The sequence below is a fragment of the Episyrphus balteatus genome, chromosome 2, assembly GCF_945859705.1.
Source record: "Episyrphus balteatus chromosome 2, idEpiBalt1.1, whole genome shotgun sequence".
Taxonomy (NCBI): domain Eukaryota; kingdom Metazoa; phylum Arthropoda; class Insecta; order Diptera; family Syrphidae; genus Episyrphus; species Episyrphus balteatus.
This window is the reverse complement of record NC_079135.1, coordinates 71,720,504-71,740,420: the sequence shown is the minus strand read 5'-3', so window position 1 is coordinate 71,740,420 and position 19,917 is coordinate 71,720,504. Positions and strand designations below refer to the sequence as shown.

General features: G+C 30.8%; 2 protein-coding genes across 5 annotated transcripts; one reads left to right on the top strand and one right to left on the bottom strand.

Annotated features, from left to right (window-relative positions):
- Window positions 1–48: 48 nt before the first annotated feature.
- On the top strand, window positions 49–12,527 carry LOC129908889 (ribonuclease P protein subunit p40-like). 2 transcript variants are annotated; one of them, XM_055985705.1, is made up of 5 exons: window positions 49–272; window positions 613–754; window positions 819–980; window positions 11,833–12,295; window positions 12,384–12,527. In XM_055985705.1, the coding sequence occupies exons 1-5, from the start codon at window positions 144–146 to the stop codon at window positions 12,508–12,510; spliced, it is 1,023 nt and encodes a 340-aa protein (XP_055841680.1). In that variant the 5' UTR covers window positions 49–143; the 3' UTR covers window positions 12,511–12,527. The 2 variants fall into 2 exon arrangements, with proteins under 2 accessions (XP_055841680.1, XP_055841679.1); XM_055985704.1 differs by lacking the exons at window positions 49–272; window positions 613–754; window positions 11,833–12,295; window positions 12,384–12,527 and adding an exon at window positions 9,097–10,821 and having other exon boundaries at window positions 842–980.
- Window positions 12,528–13,781: 1,254 nt separating this feature from the next.
- LOC129908891 (osteopetrosis-associated transmembrane protein 1) lies at window positions 13,782–19,146 on the bottom strand. 3 transcript variants are annotated; one of them, XM_055985709.1, is made up of 6 exons: window positions 19,044–19,137; window positions 18,882–18,991; window positions 18,581–18,830; window positions 14,388–14,593; window positions 14,151–14,325; window positions 13,782–14,090 (listed from the first exon to the last, which is right to left on the bottom strand). In XM_055985709.1, exons 2-6 carry the CDS (start codon window positions 18,954–18,956, stop codon window positions 13,831–13,833), a joined length of 966 nt encoding a protein of 321 aa, XP_055841684.1. In that variant the 5' UTR covers window positions 18,957–18,991; window positions 19,044–19,137; the 3' UTR covers window positions 13,782–13,830. The 3 variants fall into 3 exon arrangements, with proteins under 3 accessions (XP_055841684.1, XP_055841685.1, XP_055841683.1); XM_055985710.1 differs by lacking the exon at window positions 18,882–18,991 and having other exon boundaries at window positions 19,128–19,146; XM_055985708.1 differs by having other exon boundaries at window positions 18,882–19,104.
- Between the last annotated feature and the right edge of the window lie 771 nt (window positions 19,147–19,917).

The following is a 19,917-nucleotide window of genomic DNA, read 5'->3' as shown; positions in this document are numbered from 1 at the left end:
CACATTCGTTGACATTTGTTTGACAGTTCGGAAAGTGACAGATTTTTTTTTTTTTATTTTTAAAATTTGAGGTTAGTGCCGAATGCAAGTGTTTTTTTCAGTAAAAAATTGTTTATTTTTTTAAATTATAAATATTTGTAAATATGTTGTGTCCTGAAGTATGGAAATTTAATGCAAATAAAAATAATACACTTTATCAAACGGGTAACTATGATAGCAAAGGAAAAAAAGCGCTAGATAAAACATTACAAAATAAGTTCTTCAACCGTATGGTAAGTAGTGCTGTCTTGCAAAACATAAACAAAAAATGGTCTTAAAAAAAAACTTTTTAAAAATCTTCTATCCTTGTCGAAATCTAAAAATACAATTTCGATACGTAGGTATATTTTTTTTCTTTCAAAATTAGTTGAAAAGTTTACCTCATAATGCGTCTTTTCTTTGTTTGAAACATTTCGTTTAGCTAGTAAAAATAATATTACTTAGGAAAGCGGTTAAAACCAAAGTTTGAAACTCTGTTGTAACGATATTATTAAAGAATTATTAACTGTGTAATAAGGAGTAGTATAATTTTGAATGTTATGAAAACAATATTGATAAATTTGTCTTCCAAAGGTTTCCATAATTTTACCAGAATGCGAAAGTATACCGGAGCCTATACAACAACTTATTAAGACTGCCGATTACTACTTGGTTAGAAACCTAAGGCTTTGTGAACTTGTACGTAAAGATTTTGTGGAAGCTTTTATAAAAAGAGGTAAGGCAATTGAAAAAACAAGCTTCGCAGAAATCAAATTTATATTTATGTTGTTGTATTTAAGGAAGGCTAACAGGAATCTTGTTACAAAGTGGTATTTTCAGTGAATCTGAGAATAAAGTTTACGTGACTCCAGATGGTAAATTGAATATCGTTATTTGCAAAGATCTTTACCAAAGTCTTGGTTTAGAGGGGCGACCCATCGGACATACAAAGGAACGATTTGGTAAGTTTTTCTAATTGTTATTTCTTTTTTTTTCAAGTGAAACTTCTAAAGCGAGGTTATTTGAAAATTTTGAAATGTTTCTCATTCACAATTTCACATATTGGGTCATATTCTTAAAAATGAGCAAGTGCTCAGAGTCCGAGCTAACGAGCTCGATCGATCAGAGCGGAACTCGGAATCGGTTCATATGCAAAAAAAGAGTTCGATTCAAACAGCTCTTTCTCGGTGGAATTAAGATCGATCTCAAAGCTCTCTGTGTGAATTAGTTGTATAAACGTATTTTATTTTATGTGAAGCGAGTGACTTTTAGAAGTCAAATAACTGTTAGAATCAGAGATCAGAAATAAATCTCAACCTTTTGAAAGGTTTCTTAAACTCTTATTTGTTGCCATTTTCAATAAAGGTCATAATCATAAAACAACCTTTATTTAAAAAAAAGAAAAAATTCGGTCAAGGTCTGAGGGAAACCTTTATTTTGTATTTTTGTATGTTTCGGTCAACCAGTGAGATTTATCGCTGAGAGAAAAATATAAATCTCATCTGCAAATGTATTAATTAGAACATCGGTCTCCTGAAATATTCGAAATTGCATTGGTTGTGCTTGGCGTCCCAGCGACTCAAATCACAGTGGAAAACACATTTTCGTCTTTACATTTTACTTTAAACAAAAAGAGATATAATCTTGGTTCTAAAGAACTTTGAGAGTCTATCAAAACCAACGTTACGATGATGGAGAAGATCAAAAAAGTGGTTTTCGTCATGCCGTCCGTCGGTGCGTGTGTGCGTCTATGCGTCCATCTGTACATCGAGCTAGGGCCTAAACGGATGGATGGATTTGCTTGAAACTTGGTACAGATTATTTTTACGTAATTCCCTAGACCCGTTTTTTTTTTATTTTTTTAATATCTCCTTTCTAACGCATATCTCCCATATAACGTTTTCGAGGTATTGCAATTTTCTCGAAAACGGCTCTAACGATTTTGATTTAATTTGGTGTACGTAATAGCATTGAATAATTATATATAGAAGTGACACCGGAAAAAACATCCGCTCTGTTTGAGGGATGGAGCCACATTCGTTTGAGGAGTGGAGCCACAATCGTTTTAGGATTGTGTATTTGATGGCCGAAAAATTCCTAAAAAGGACTTTTGGTTACTAAGTAACCACAACTACAAAATTATTTATATTTGGTGTATTTGTATTAGTTTTGTTTTGTGTTAGTAGTGTGTTTGTTTATTTTTGTTTCTGTAATATTCAAATTGAATTTATTTTTAATTTTTGTAATATTTTGAATTGAACATTTATTTTTGAATGTTTGATTCTTATGTATATTTGAAAAGATTTTGTTTTTTCTGTTTTTATTATCTCTTCAACTATAGAGAGTTTATTTTATTTTGATTAGGGTGCTTTTTGTTATAACATCTAGGCCAATGTTGTCCACATGAACTTTGGCATATACTTACTGTTTTCTTAAACCGCATAATGCAAGAGTAGGTAAGGATCAAGTTCATACAATATGGCCATATTACACGTTATTTTAAAGTATTTTAATACATATTTCAAAGTATCTTAATACAATACGAAACTACCTCGATTATTTGCTCAAAATGATTTATGTATGCGAACAAGAACTTTGGATATACGGCTTTGTTCAAATTTGCAGTTGTAAATGAAAATTTAAAGTTTTTATAAAATGTTAAATTTTGAAAAAAAAAAAAAAAATCTTTTCGTACCATTTTTGGATACTTTTCTTTATTTTTAATTTTTTTCTAGTACTAATTTTTGGGGTTTTTCGGTAAATTGAAAAATTTACATTTTTGTGCTCTACCCGTTCATGGGCCGACAAATTATGGCTAAAGCGAACATTTGAGCATGAGATTTGTATCATAAAACAAAGTTGATTTTTTAAGAATTCGGTCATCGAAATTTTCCACCTCCATGATTTTGACCCATATGCCGGTACCAGTGATTTTGTTTAAAAAAAATATATAATAGTTTTTGGGCAATCATGGAAATTTTTCTAAATTTTATTATTAACCTACCGTAGAACCGTTTTTTTTTTCAAATCTGATTTTCTGCCAAACTACCAATTCAATTTCAACGAATTTTTTATACAAAAGCATTAATATAGTTTAAACTTTAAATATAAAACAGAAAGAAAATTTGGAGAAGTAATAGTTTTTGGAAAAAAAAAATTTAACACTTTTTTTGAAATCAAATTTTCGAAAACGGGACATTAAATTCTCTTGACATTTTAGTTTTGAATGTTGATTAGTAATCTCTACGAAATGGCATAGGTACCAATTTTATTTTTAATTCTTTTTTTTAATTTATTTATAAGGTTCCAACGATTTTGAAATTTTTTTTCTGAAAATCTATCTTAGTAGAAGAAATCAAATCGAATAGGTACTTGTTTTGGAGCTATCACGAATTTTGCTTTGTTCCTTTAACTTTTTAGGCTAGTGTGTAAAAACAACTCTGGTTTAAAGCTAACGCTAGGTTAAATTTTATGGTTATGAAACTCAACTTTTAAATTTAGCCGACCTGTAGCCTTGTACCTAAGTATTAAATTGTTTATTGGTAGGGTGAAATATGTATAATTCAGTTAAATATTTTAGTCAGCCTTAAATTTGATTATTGGTAAGGCCCTTAAAAAATAAAATTTACTAATGATAAGTTTTGGTGAATAAAACTTCTTATTCAGAATTCTTTGGCGCAAACGATAACTTCCATCTTCGTCAAATGTATGTATTTGACATGAAGTAAAGTTATCAGGTGTAAGTTAGCCTAATAGTAAGTAAATGAATAAGCGTGGTCGAATGTTTGGTATTCGGCCGAATCATTATTCGCAGCATCTCTAGTTGGTACCGTTAAAAAACTTCAATTTCCCCTCCTTGAAATCAAAAATAAACAAAAAGTTTGAGCCAAATCGATTTATTGGTTTGAGCTCATACCTGATTTACAATATTACGTTGAGTTTTTCTTAACGCTTTTCTTTTTTTCTTTAAGGGTCATTTGCTCAAACGAACCTTAAATAATTTATTTTGAACATAAACTTTTATGCTTTACTTTTTCTTCGACGTAAACTGTCACATAAAGATTTATGTTGTAATTAAATGCTTAAGTTTCGATTCCGCAAAAAAACGGCGCTAATTGTTACGCATTTCATAATATTGCCAAAAAAAATATAATATAAAAAAATAGCAATTTCTGTGGGGATACGAACTCAGAGAGCAAAAGTAAAGAGCAATCACCTTGTCACCTACGCTAATAGGACTATTGAAATAAGGTTAACTTTCATGCCCTATAAGCAGGGATAGGATCTTGTGGACCTAAAAACTTAATAAAAGGCAAAATAAAACTCCCAAAAAGGCATAAAAAGGCATTTATTGAGAGAAAAAATGAAATATAAATATTAATTGTAGTAATTTGAACAATCATGATTTTTTTTTTTTAATTTCAGGTAACAAGCGCCTGTGATTGTCCCTTAAGAGTACTTTAAAGGGGCTAAAAGAATTCTCTACATCTGTAGAAACGAGTTGAGCCGAATTAAAGCACTTTTTTTTCGACGGTGCTGTTTTCAAATCAGTTATCCTTTTTTTCTATCTTTTTTCGTTGCTGAGATATTCACGTATTGTTTGACGTAAACACCAAATTTTAGCATTTACGCCAAAATTTTTATTGCAATTTATGAAAATTTTGAGAATTGTTTTGACATACATACGTCGATGTTTTTTTTTACGTACAAACGACGATGTTTTTTTTTGACGTACAAACGTGTATGAACAGAAGAAACTTCTGATTTTCATGGCGTATACGGCAAACTCATTTTGGACAAAAATTTAAATATTTTGAATACTAAACGAATTTCAGATGTCCAATTACATGTATGTAAAAAAGATAAATTTTAACTATGTATATATTACCTAAAAATCAAAAAATGCCGTATATGGCACTTAAATACTAGGGCGACGATATGAATACATGAATATTGTAAATTGAGTAAATCCTAGTACGCAGCTGAAGCGAAACGAAATTTTCCATACGAAATTTTCACGAAATTTTGAACGAAATTAAATTTGTTTTGTTTTTGCTTTAAGACTTATTTTCTGATGTTTTTTCTTGAATTTTTTTTTTGTGGTATTTTTTCTTTAATATGTTCACTATTGACTTTGGAGACTTCAAAATTTTTCGTTTCGCTTCAGCTGCGTACTAGGCGTAAGTTAGCTTTAGTAGTTAGCTTTTGAACGTGTCGGTTGTCGGCCGCGCAATAGAACGTAGAAGGCAATAAATGGTAGCAATAGCAGACAAACAAGTTGCATAGGTAGATCTTTTCACTCGAATTTGTTTGTGTGGGATAATTAGTGAATACTAAATATGGATATTCAGGCCTATCGAGGTATCCGTTCGGAGAAACGATGGCCCGTTTCGATCGGAACTTACATATCTTTCAAGGTATCCACTTCTGAACAAAAAAATAAAGTATAATAAATAAAAATCCTTGTGATGCTCAAGTCTTCTTAATTTCAACCAACCTCTCTTGCTATTTCCATTTTTATATTTCTTTCTGTGAAATTCACTTTTCTTAAAATATTCCGCAACTATTTCATGTCGGAGAATTTCCGATGAAATTCAAAGCACAACTGTCAAAAAATCTTTGTTGAACACACTTCATCGCAATGCGTTGATAGGCGCCTATCAACGATATGTCAATCGGAACGGATACCTCGATAGAAAATTTCTCCGAACGGATACCTCGATAGGGCTGATTATATTGAGAAAGTAATATATTGAGTAAATTATCTTTTTGTTTGTATATTTGAGTGTTTTGTGTGTAGGCGTTACTTTAAAGACGCTAAAAAGATAAAAAAACATAGGAAAAGGCAAAAAAAAGGCAATAACAGGAGAAAAGGCAAAAAAAGGCAATAACGAAAGAAAAGGCAAAAAAAAGGCAAAATAAAATAGATATATTTGGCACGAGGGGGACGTGAAACGTGTTTGTTTTTAATCTATAATGTCGTAGGGTTAAGCAAGAAAAAAAGGCAAATTCCACAACATCCTTTCCCTGCCTATAAGCTATAACGTGCCTAGGATATACAACAATAATATTTAATTTTGTTCAAATTCTCGTCGTTAGTCAAAAATTTCTTGTTTTTAGTTTCGAGTTACTATGGATACATTTATAATGTCAACTAACTTTTAAATATTTTTGTTTGATATTTGTGTAGTTTTGTATGTATGAGTAAAATTTCCTTATTTTCTTTTTTCATTTATAGGATGTCGATGTGTCGATACAATTTATTTTTGTTTGATATTTGTTTTATGTTTTATGTGTGAGTAAAATTTCCTTATTTTTTTTTTCTATTATAGAATGTCGACGTGTTGATACGATTTATTTTTATTTGATATTTGTTTCCTTCTGTTTGTATTAGTGAAATTTCCTTTTTTAAAAACAAAATTTTGAAAACATAATTTTCTAGGACAAGCTCCATTCTCTCTGGGGATTTTTTAGTACATTTTTTTGCCAAAAAAAAATAAAATTCTGTGGCGCTAGAAACTATCGGTGTCACTTCTATATATAATTATTCAATGGTAATAGTCTAATTGATTCTAACAAAGCTGCGTTTTTAGTTTTTCTCAAAAAATGCGGAGAACAGAAATATGGCGTTGCTGTTTTTCGAAAATCGACATATTTTTAAAGTTCATATCTTTCATCAAAGCATAAGTCAATTTTATAAAAATTTACAGACATCATTTTGAAGTGTAAAATGTAAAAAAGTGTAAAATTAACAAACCATTTTTGAAAAAAAAAATTTTAGTTTTAATTTTTAACTTTATATTTTTTTTTTAATTTTAAAAAATATTTAAGATAAAGATACTTTGAACTGCAAGAGCAAGTACGTGCGACACCAGTCGTGCATTTTATTTATTTTTGCAAAATAAAGACATTCTTGACACATTCGACATTTTCCTTTGAATTGACCATATTTGATTTATTTTCTGCGAAAACGGTTAAAGGTTGACCTTTTCCATTTATTTTTTTGTAAAAATCGCAACCATTGAGAGATATTTGAAAAATAAATCTCAACCGATAACCTTTATTTTTCATTTTTAAAAATAAATCTCAAACCTTAACCGAAACTATTTAAAGTAAAAGTAGGAGAGCTAGTGGTACAGCTAGTTTTTAGCATGTTAAGTAAAATAATCTTGGTCTGGCAGGCCTGAGCGGTGCACATCATATATATGACCTTGAAAGTGTAACATTTAATTCCCAAAATTTGACTTTGAAATCAATTATTTCAAAAAATATTGATTAAAATAACCTGATTTAAAAATAAATTAAAATAAAGTGTAATATTCTGCCTTTTGAAAAATGTATCATTCATAACTGTTCTAATGAATGTAGGTACCTTTGTGTCTGTATATTCATTTGCACTTTAAGCTAACCAATGGCTAGGCCCCGCTCCACAGACAAAGGATAGTTGGTTCAATCCCAAACGGGGACACTTTGTTTAAACAATAAATAATTATTGTTCTGCTCCAAAAGGTTTCTAAATAAAAAACAAAATCGAAACTGTTTTTTTCTTTGTCCTTCCAGGTTTCCTGTCCCCACTTTTTAAGTAACTTGAAATTACTTATTTAATCTAAAATAAGCATTTTATTTTGTCTAAACAAAAGAAATCTAAAAAAAGTTCAACGTCGGTGGTCGGACCAGCAATCCTTTACCCTTTGATCAACCGACTGACTTATTTTTGGTAAGCCTCGAGTGCTTATGAATTTACTGATACTTATTTTAGGTAGAATCTGTAGAGCAAAAAGATTGACTCCTATTGTAAAATCTTATGCTGTAATTTACATAGAGCGAGATATTCAATTGCATTGTACCAGTGACAATTTCATTAATTAGTGTCAAGAAAATTGATACAAATTCTAGGAAGAAAGTTTATATTTGCGAAAAATTCATCTAAAGCTGTTATTCGAATTACAATTATTATTCGAAATTCATAGAAAAAAACAATTCGTTTAACACAATTCATCAAAAAACAATTCTTTGAATGAAAATTTTATTGCGTCTTAAGTCTTAAAATTGCATTTTCGGGTTTTTGTTTAGTGAGAACTTCTTTAATTTGGTATCAAAATCATCAATTTTAGGCAACTGCTTCAAATTCAATTTGCTAGAGCATTATGATCCCCTTATCAAAAAAACAAAATCTTGCATAGTTACTCTTCAAATATTGGTTCACATAGACTGGCTCATTTACGAATCATCCTGTAGTTCCATGTTTGCCATTGAGACCTGCGCTAGCTCATCCAGTTCTCCAACGAACCTGTTTCATAAGTAACGGATTCGATTTGTTTGGAGGGTATTCACAGATCAGGTGTTTAATGGTATCTATTTCTTGTACAACTTGACAGCTCCTACAGAAATCGGGCGAGTTTAGGTGTCTATCATACTCACACTTTCATATTAGAATGGAAACCTAAGCCATAATCATACAAGTTCCGTGTATGTTCAATCGGAACTCATAATAATTGTGTTCGAGGCATATGTAGCGGAATAAAAGAAATTTTACCTACAAACATTTTCACTTTCGGAGACCTTCGGAAGAAATTTAAGGCGCAGATGTCAACAAAATATTTAAAGCATTATTTTGCAATGAAAATTATGAGCGTTGCATATAATCTGTGATGAGTTATTTGACCAAGTGATTACTTAATTAGATGAAAAAAAAAATTGGAAGTTGCATATAATCGCAAGATTTCTCCGAAACGTCAATCGAATAGATAGAAAATTCTCCGGGAGAAATTTTTTCATATCTTATTTTGAAAATGATTTATTCTCTTAAAAAAAAAATTCTCTACGGGTATCAAATTTTGTTTTCCCAGATTTCTTTCGGTTTTGTTTATATATAAAACACAATCATCTTATTACAAAATCAATATTATTTGATTCCAAATTGAAAATTTTCACTTATAGGTAAATAGAAAGAAGCATCCGATATATTTGCTACAATAATATGACTTGCCAAGCAAAAAAAAAAACAATCATTTTTTCAATATATTGTATGCTGTTAGTTATGGAAAGCTTAGTACTAAGACATCTGATATTTTTCAGATTCTTATCGACACAATTTCAACCAACAAAATCACATAAATGCCTAAATACAAAAAGCCACCAACACTAGAGGATTTGGCATTGAAAGCCTCTGTGGTATGGCTAAGTAATTTTGGAAGGAAATTTATGAAGAATATCCGAATACTTTCCAAAAATGATGCTCAGAAAGCTACTGAAATCTTAAAAGAATGTCTCAAAACCGCACACGATATATTTGAGTACAATGTTCCACACTACCTTTTTGATCGTGTTGGCCAAGAAGTTTTCAAAACAACACCAAAGCTGATAGACGATGTCAAGAGCTGTTTGCGAGCATCTTCATCTATAAGCGAATACCTTAGCCAAGTGAATGTCGCTGTTGGACTGGCTGAAGTTATAATATCACCATATCTTCGTCAATTGGATTTTATGGAAGTTCCGAAAATGATGCGACACATGTTTTACACAAAGCTATCATGTATGCCAGGCATACAGTATTTGAATTTAAGTTCAATGTCCGGTGGATGGAAGACATCTCAAATGGAACCAATTGTTTTAAATGGACTAGCAAGCATGAAGAATTTAAGAACTTTAGTGCTAAATTATGACTGTACGGATACAATATTAGAGCTTTTGGCAAAAGCTTGTCCATATTTGCACACATTAGATGTATGTTCTTCCAAATCAATCACAAACAACAGTGTCAAGTATCTCAGTAACTTGTCAAATCTGCGCGTGTTACAATTATATAGTACTTCAGTGACCATAGATGGATACGCGACGTTGTTTATTAAAATGCCATTTTTGCAGGATATCGGAAGATTCGATGACATTGGACGTTGCCTGGAATATGTTTATATGAAATACCAAAGCTATGAAGCCAAAGATATTCCACAATTACAACTGAGAGTTTTTTCAAGTCGTTTCGTTGTAACTAAGCACTTGCAAATACTTGCTGAATTTTGTCCTGAAATTACAACAGTTCTTCTGTTTCATAATCCTCTATTAAACGATCTCATGGCACTAATTGCAATCAACAAACTTTCTGTGCTAAAACTTCTCTCGTGTGATTTTTTTGGTGATCAAGTGCGAGATGTTCTTCAAGTCAAAGGATGCAATCTAACTCATTTACACTTGGAACACGTCGATCAGCTTGACATGAATGCATTGATCTACATAAGTCAATATTGTCCGGATCTAAAGATTCTTACATTCTACTATTGCGACTTTATTGAAAGTACATCTTTGTACATACGAAAACTAGAAATACCACCTTTTATGAATTTGGAAAAGCTTACGATTACTTCAGCTTGCTTCGAACAACACATGGAATTTCTCATGTCGAATTGTTTTAAAATCAAAACCGTACATATTGGCACAATGGCACCAACAACCGACGCACTAATCGATGCAATACTTAGTAAGAATCCAATGGAGCATTTGGATTCACTTAATATTGCTTTCTCCAATGGATTATCAATTAGGACCGCTTATAAATTGGTAGAAGTTTGTCCCAATCTAAGAATGCTCGGTGAACTTGGTAGCTGGGCACTGATCAACGAATTTGAATTAGAATGTTTTAAAATGTTTATCGCAACTAGAAACTTTGATTTGGATATTCAGACTTTTGCTAGATATAGCGGTGAGCCACAGGACTCTGAAGCGTGAATTAATTTATGTGTTAAAAAGTTGTGTTGGTTTTTATGTGTTAAATAAATAAAGCAAAATACAAAGAATTTTAACAGATTTGGAACCTTTTCTAGCAGATATTAAACGACTGAAGCGAAGCAAAACAGTTAGTAGTTTTCACCTGCATATCGCATAAAAAGTAATTTTTTTTTTGAAAATACTTTCATGAATATGTGAAATTTTTATATTTAGAATACAGTATTTAGACTTTTGAAATGTTGTTTACATGTATTATAAATATTAGAAGAAATGAATATATATGTAACTACATAAAAGATGACAGTACCCCAAGGCGCAATGGTTAGTGCGATGGACTATGAAACCAGAAGTCTGGGTTCAAACCCCGACCTCCATCACCAAAAAACATTATTTTCAGGGGTACTGCCTCTTTCAAGGAATTGAAAAAGTCTCCGAGAGTATTATTACTATGAAAAAGTGCATCTCTGTTTGGCTGTTCGGACTCGGCGAAAAATTTGTATGTCTGTTCTATCCTTGCATTTGCAAGGCACAGGCACACAAAATGGAGTTGTTAGCCATTTTACATTGCATTAAAAAAGCTCTTAGGTCTCTCAAGAATATAGTTAAAATTATTATTTTTATTATTAAGACCCCACAAATACCTCGAAAATTGTCAAGTACCGCGTCGGAAATTTGAAATTTCAGATGATGTCGTGGTCTGCAAGAGACCCTGTCCTCATTTGCCTAAGAATCTGATGAAAATTTTGAAGCAATAGCTAGGGCAGTATGAAATCCGCAAATTTAACAGTGATGAGCTATGGGATTGTATTAAGCTGCAATACGACCAAATTTCCAAATTATTTTTTAGTTTATGTAAAAACTATTTGTTTGAAGTTTTTTTTTTCAAAAAAGCCAAAATATTTGAATTTGACCAATCTTGTTCGACACTGTCCCCACAAAGGGATTGTGAAGGGGAAGCGTTACAAAAATTTCAAATAATGCCGCTATAGAAGTTTCAGTTCAATAACTGCTGTAATAACTTACATCATTGTATATTTTTAATTGTATACATCATTGTAAATATGTTTTTCACTTCTACATTTTTTTTAGAAATTACCATTGACCTTAAAAACAACAATTTTGTTGAACAACCCAAATTACATAATCGGATCAAAAATGCACTTTCAAATTCTGAAATCGAACGATTTGATTTTCAACTCACATGGGAATCAATCGATTCCAGTATTTGTCCGTCATCTATTGCAAAATTCTTCAAAGATATTGGATATAATGTTGAACAGCATAGCATACAAACACAATTGGCACAAAAATACAATCTGAAGATACCAAATGAAGCATTTTCAAAAAGTGATTCTAAAATAGCATATCAAGTCGCGGAGTATTTTGGATTCATTATGCTTGAATGTGATATGAATTCTGCCGAAGAATTAAATTCATATTGCCCAAGTTTCAATTTGAATTTCGATGGTCAACAAACAATGGGATGCATCATTTTACATTGTAAAGGACTTATGAGCTCTGATTTTGTTTCGAATCTATTCGATGCATTACGGTAAATATATTTCTTTTCATTTTTTGTATCTTAATTTATTAATTAGAATATTAATTAATCTAGTTTTGAAAACATAATTTATTTTCAGATTATCATCAGACGTTTCTAAATCTGTTATATTCAATATTAATGGAGAACAATTTCCTACGAAAAGAAACACAGAGCAAACATTTGTTTGGTTAAAGGATAATAAATACCTTTTCTTTACAACATAAAGGTTGTACAAAATTTATTATTATGAGTTTTATTCTTACGAATATTTAGGTACAAAAAAATCAAACTTATGCTACCACCAAGTGTTTATGGCTAGAGTTACAGTACTGTTTCACAGATGCCAATCCGATCATCAGACTCCTTAATTCCATTTGTGTGTGGTGCTCTGTCTAGTAATTTTTCATTTAATTTGAAAAACTTTTTCCGTCATTGGCTTCCGTGAAATAGTACTGTAACTCTAGCCATAAACACTTGGTGGTAGAACCTTCAGGATGTTGATGTTGTTCAAAGATTATAAAGTGTTAACTTTTTGGTAGATATAGATAGTGCATATGTAGCTAAACTAAATAAAGAAAGTTTGATCTTAACATTAAAGCTTATCTGACGCATCTATCATATTGCCAACAACCAAACTTTTTCCATCAACGAATGAGCGAATGAACCAACAAATGAAATTTAATGTTTTTAATTTTTAATTTTCTAATAAAAACTCTATAATACAATAGCAAGCACTAAAGTTCAAATTTTTCAAACAAAAATTAAATTTTAATATTTAAAATACCTAAGAAAAATATGAAAAAACAAATGGTTTTCTCAAAAATATTTCTTATTTTAGAAATTGAAATGTTACAATTTTTTTGAAAATATTAAACACAAGTTAGCTTGATACTGTTTAATACAGTTTTTGTTAAAAAATTTACTTTAAAAATACATTAAATTTTATTTGTTCGTTCTTCGCTAATTCGTTGGTCGCTCTCATGTGAATAGTGATTAAGAATGATACAGTATCGAACTGTCTGGTTTAAAGGTTTGTATTAATTAAATATTGTTCTTTAGAGAAGTGTGAACTGAAAAGTTATATCATTTACTTACAGTTTTTGTTAAAAAATTTACTTTAAAAATACATTAAATTTTATTTGTTCGTTCTTCGCTAATTCGTTGGTCGCTCTCATGTGAATAGTGATTAAGAATGATACAGTATCGAACTGTCTGGTTTAAAGGTTTGTATTAATTAAATATTGTTCTTTAGAGAAGTGTGAACTGAAAAGTTATATCATTTACTTACCTTGAAAGTTGAAAAGCGATCTTTTTTAAATAATGGAAACTTGGAAAGTTTGATTTATTTTTCTTGTCCCAAGTCAAGTTAGTTTATCCAATATTCAATCAGTTTTCCTTTGCATAGTTTTAGTACAAACTTTTTTTTCGGTGGAAAAAATGAGAAGTGATCTCTTGCATTAAGTAACATTTAAATTAATTATAATCAATGTATGTATTGAGATGTTAACTTATATATACTATATTTAAAAAACGAAATGAATTAATTATAAATCAATGAGACTTTGAGTTTCATTTGAAGAATTAGGTCTTGCAGAAGAGGTGGTTTTTAAAGATTCATTTTCATCTACATTAGAAGAGTTTTCTTTCAATAGATTTTTTAAAGAAGATAAATCTCTTTGTTTTTTCAATTTATCAATGTCTTCAAAGTTCGAAGAATTATCTGCATTTTCGGATTGTTGTTGGATATTTGACACTCTGGCAGATTGCAAACCAGTGGATGTTGAGGGATGGTCATTATTAAGACCTTAAAGAAAAATTTAAAAAAAATGTTTAACTTTTAAATAAAATTAGTAATCAATAGTACCAGCATCAAGGACTTCATGGTTTCTTTCCATACGTTTTGTATAACCGAACATGCCAAAATAGAAAACAGCTGGTAGTGCGGTAAGTAAAGAGCTTGCAATGAAAAACAAAGTAAGACTATACTCTCGATGACAACAATTCAAATCTTTCGACCAATGTGAACGTGTTCTATTCATCTGAAATAAAATTGAAAAAATAATATCTGTGCATTCGTTAACAACTTTCATGTGATCAATACTGCATCTTGTGTGTCGAAACAAATTTGTCCTTTTTTTGTTTCATCCATTTGTTTGTAAAATAAATTTAAATCTAAATACGCGCCACTGCATATTCGGCATATAGAATTAGTTTTGTTCTTGTCAGCAAGGCAGAAATTAAATGCGTTGGTAAGGTTTATAAAATGTATTGTTTCATTTGATGGATAACCATCAGGCGTAAAACAATCTGTAAAAGAAATAAATGAACGGGATTGCATAAATAGTACATAAATGTAGCAGCAATTTAAACTATAATAATTATACTCTCCTTCACTATTTGTTTTTTTTAAGCTTTTGCATAGATTTTAACGCAGGCCTGGCATGGGGAGCGAACCAAGGCAAGAAATTTCGTAACGAAAAATTATTACACCACACACTTAGGTAATTCGCTAAACGTGTATGGTATGTGTGTATATGCACATAGACGAGAATATTTTTAAGAAAGTTGGCCACCTAGGTTTCTATAGATTTATTTTATACCACAGGTATTTAAAAATTTTATAAAATACTTTTTTTGCATTTTGCATTGAAAAACAGATTTCAATTTTTTTTAAGGAAAATGTGGAAGAGCTATGAAATTTTTAAAGTGTTTTTGTACTTAACCAATTATTGTAGAAAATTATAAAAAAAAAAGAAATAAATAAAATTCATTCATTCGTGGTTGTGACGAACGAAAACATAAGATGATAAAATTTAAAATACACTGAACGAAAAAAAGCCAATAATTTATGAACTGGTTTTAGGGTTGTCCATTCTCTATCGGACACCCTGTATTATATTCGGACCTATTCTAAACAAAAATACCAGGGAAATGGTTTCGGGAGAAGGGCTCTAATCGGAAAAATGGTGAAAATTTCCATTTTGCTTTTTCTATATTCTTAACCATTGAAGAACGAAATTCAAGCTAAAAAATAATGAAATTTCAGGAACTTTTCCGTTGGGAGTTTTTTTTTTAGAATAGGCCTGATTATGACGATTACAACTCAACTTCAACTTTTTGAATCGTTATACCTAGTTGCTGGGAATTTATGTAACCTCACCCTTTTATTTTAGTCTAATTTGACCGAACTAATTAGGTCTGTTCCAGACTTTTTGTGCACTAAATTCGGCAGTCTGTCAATTTAATGAGAGTTGGGAGAGAATTCTCTCAGAAGTAAATAAAACTACGAAAGACTGCCAAAAAGTCTGGAACAAGTTGAACACCATTACAACACAATTTCATATTTTATGCTTTATTCGATAAACATTAACACTTTTTTAATGCAAACACACGTAAACGCGATTCAATTTAAAAAAAATCACTACAATTTGATTTGTTTTCTTCTCAATTTATTTGTTTGACATACGTCAACTTTTCATTTGACAGAACTCATATTTCTGCCGGAAGAAATTCTCTGGGCTAAATTTGTCAGGGTGGGGAAATTTTTTACTCTCTCGTGAGCGCTCTCTTCTACACAATTTTTGAAGTTGGGACCAAAAATAACCAAAAATTACTAAATTCGGCAGTTGCAAACTGAGTGTGGAACGGATCTATTGTTAGATATTATTCAACTGTCAAACCACCAAAAAAAATTGTTTCGAGAATATTTTTATTTCCTTTATTATAACAAAAATCATGTTTTTTTAGTCAAAAAAATTCTCTCTCATCATAAAATTACAAAACTCTGTTTTTATTTTCATATTTTCCGCTTATTTCCAAAAGAAAAAAATCTTTAGGTTGGTTTTGTAAACAAAACATCCACTTTGACACATTAACAAAAAAATCTCATGAGTGTTCAACTCATATCATGGAGGTGAGTTGGAAATAGTTACGATTTGTAACTTTTTGTAACGAGTTTAGGAACGATGTTCATCTGTCAAATAGTTACAAATCGTAACTATTTTTTAGTTTAGGAACGATAAAAGTTAACGATAGTTAACAATAGTTAACTATTGTTAGAAAAAGAACTCACCTCTGGAGAAGTTTATGACATGAGATTGTTGGTCTAAGAGCCGGCAGCATATTTTGGCAGTTTTGGTATAACCGAAATTCGAGTGTGTCCATATCTAGATATGCACCACAGTATGTCAACGGAAAAAGTCTGGCAGTGATCTTTTTCAGTTTTGCCTTGCCGACGCACTACTTATCGCAGCACAGCAAAGTGCTGTATTTTGACTAAAAACGTGGTCATAAATCAAATTTCGCCATTTTGCCGCCCAGGATTAAGCTTATGTCCCATAATAGGTAGATAACTAGGCTACTTTTAAGGCTTGGCCACACCGGAGGGTACGCGGTAGCGGTAAGGGTAGCGGCAACGATATTTGTATTAAAAAAATTCCACACCCGAACGTTGATGTGTCAGTTTGGAATTTTTTCCATACAAATACCCGTACCGTTACCTGTACCTCTACCGCGTACCCTCCGGTGTGGCCAAGCCTTTAAGTGAAATCTATCTATAAATTGGTCGACCCGGTTAGTGACACCATCAGTTGCAACTTGACTATTTGAGTAAACACGAATTTTTTTGCGATTTAAAAATAAGTGAATTTTCGAAGTGTTTTTTTTTTTACTTAAAAGTGATTTTGTATTTGATGTTGACACCGACTACTAAGTTATGAATGGTATTCTAAAAAAAAATTAATTAATTATGCAACTCTATTTTTTTTTCATACGGAGAGGTTGAAGTACACAAAAAATAAATTTGTGGGCAGAAAGATTTAAAGCTGGAATAAAACGGTCGTAAGCGTAAAAGTATTAAAATACTCATAACTTGGTCAATTTGGCTCAAATCGACCTAAAATTTGTTTTTGTTTCTTAGGAACTTTGATATTTATTGGAATGAAGTCTTTAGTATTTGATTAAAAACTACCAGGTTATTAAATAATGATAAAAAATTGTCCATAATATTGCAAAATTTTATGCAAAATCAATTAAAAAACGAAAAATAAATTTTTTTCTGAATTTCATCTTTAAAACTTGATTTCTAAAAAACTATTTAATGAAGCAACTTGAGTCCAAAAACAAAATAAAGAATTAATTACTAGCTTTAAGAAAAGTTGTAGCACATGATTATACGTGCATTTTTTTATTTTTAATATTTTTTATTCTCCCGGCTAATCGGGAGGTAATTGGCTAAGCACTTAAGTGGGTTTTACTGTACCGAGAAAATTAAAATTTGTCCTTCCAAATAACTTTTTAGTCATTTTAAGTGAAAAATGTGCCCAAATATTTTTGGCCAGGTTTTAGAGCAAAATACCGCACTTTGCATAACTGCCACTTATGAATTAATTAAATCAATTAAAAAACGAAAAATAAATTTTTTTCTGAATTTCATCTTTAAAACTTGATTTCTGAAAAACTATTTAATGAAGCAACTTGAGTCCAAAAACAAAATAAAGAATTAATTACTAGCTTTAAGAAAAGTTGTAGCACATGATTATACGTGCATTTTTTTATTTTCAATATTTTTTATTCTCCCGGCTAATAGGGAGGTAAGTGGGTTTTACTGTACCGAGAAAATTAAAATTTGTCCTTCCAAATAACTTTTTAGTCATTTTAAGTGAAAAATGTGCCCAAATATTTTTGGCCAGGTTTTAGAGCAAAATACCGCACTTTGCATAACTGCCACTTATGAATTTGTAACCCCGAACAGGTTTTCCAATTATGAAGTTTATTTGAACCGACTAGAATTTTTAATACGCTTTTATAGCTTCGCTAGTAACTAACTAACAATGAAATAAAATCTTGTAACTAAATTTTTACCCACTTCCACTTATCGTATCGAACTGAAACTTTGTACATATTATGTAGTTCGGATGACAACACAATATTTTGGTAGTCCAGACCCTGGGTAGGGGCATTGGGGGTCTAAACACCCCAAATAAATTTTAGCCTACTTCCAATTATCGTATCGAAATGAAAATTTGTATAGCTCAGATGACTTCCCAATATTTTAGTGGTCCGGTCCGGACTATCGGGAGGGGCATTGGGGGGTCAATTTAAGCCTCCCAATCGCTAGGTCGTGAGTTCAAGCCTCGCTTGTGTCAGTCGTTTTCCTGTGAGTCATTTCTGCTTAACCTAATGCTAGGTCTTAGGACCAGGAAATCCAGTTAAATATTTTTTTTTGGTTAATGTATTCAAAAAAATCCTTTTGAACTGAACCAAATATTCATAAAATACTTATTATCAACTTACCATCGCAAAATCCTTTATTCCAGACATCCACCAAAGTATTTTGCATATTGTACACAACATTCAAACGATTTTTGTTTAAAATTTCTTTAGAACAATTAACATTACTCTCAAGTTCTTTATACTTGAGGGTCATATCCTTGTGCTGCTCCACACAACCCACACAAGAGTTTGCCGGTGAAGAGTACTTGACCATGCAATCAACATATTTACTTTGGCAATCTCCGAGTTGATTTAATATTCTGGTACAGTTCTAGAAGAATATTATTTTCAATTAAAAGTTACTCATTCTAAAAATACATACATTTAATGCTGTTGTAGAGCTAACGAACAAAAACGAACAAACAAATATTATAAAATGAAAATGTTTGCCACCCATTTTTGCAAACAAAAAATAAACTGCAGTTTAAATTTATTAGAATGAAAATATAAATAAAGAGAAATAAATCGGTTTTTTATGTTCTTTTTTTTATGAAATTAAAAACTACAGAACGAGTTTGATTGTTTTAAAACATAAAAATCAAAGTGGAATTTGATAATAAATAAATACTTATGCACTTCTTTCTTGTACTAGAAAAAAAAAATGGAAATCCCCTTTTGCCCCAAAAAAAAGTGACACTCAGCTGTTTTTTTGCCGTTCCAGGATAAAATGTTTGTATGTTCAAAACTAGTTGAGAAGTTACATGTGCAATTTTTAACAAGCAAATTAAATGGTGTGGTTTTACATGTACCCGCTGATTGGTTACACACAGTCTACATTTTCCAAAAAGTCAAAATAATCATTTTACACAAAATGAGTTTGAAGTTTTTCACTTTTTGACTTTTTCCAAAAAGTGCTCAACTGGCTCAAAAGTGAAAAAGTTCAAAAGTGAAAATTTTCAAACTGATTTTGTGAAAAATTACAAAAATTATGCACAAAGTTTATTTTTTAGTCAAAAAAAACTTGGTATACTTTTTTTGCAACCAAATTGCGCTACCCAACTAGCACAACAGCTTCTGTAAATTGAAATATCGCAGGTTCTACTTTTTATACAGCTTGTATTGAGCTTGCTTCAGAATTTAATTGCTTATAGAAGTTCGGACTTGTTTAACAACTTCTAATAAGTTGTTTAAATACTGTTAAAGAGACTTAAACGAAGAAAGCTTGTTTTTCGGATAAGCCTGTTTAATGAATTTATAGAAGCTTTACAGAAATTACCAAGTTTTGTATTTGATTTTTGGTTTTGATATTAAATAATCTAGCTCGGACACTTTTTGGTTTTGACATTGAATAATTTAGCTCGGACATTTTTTTGCTATTTGAACTCAGTGGCGTAGATAGGGGGGGATCAGGGGGATAT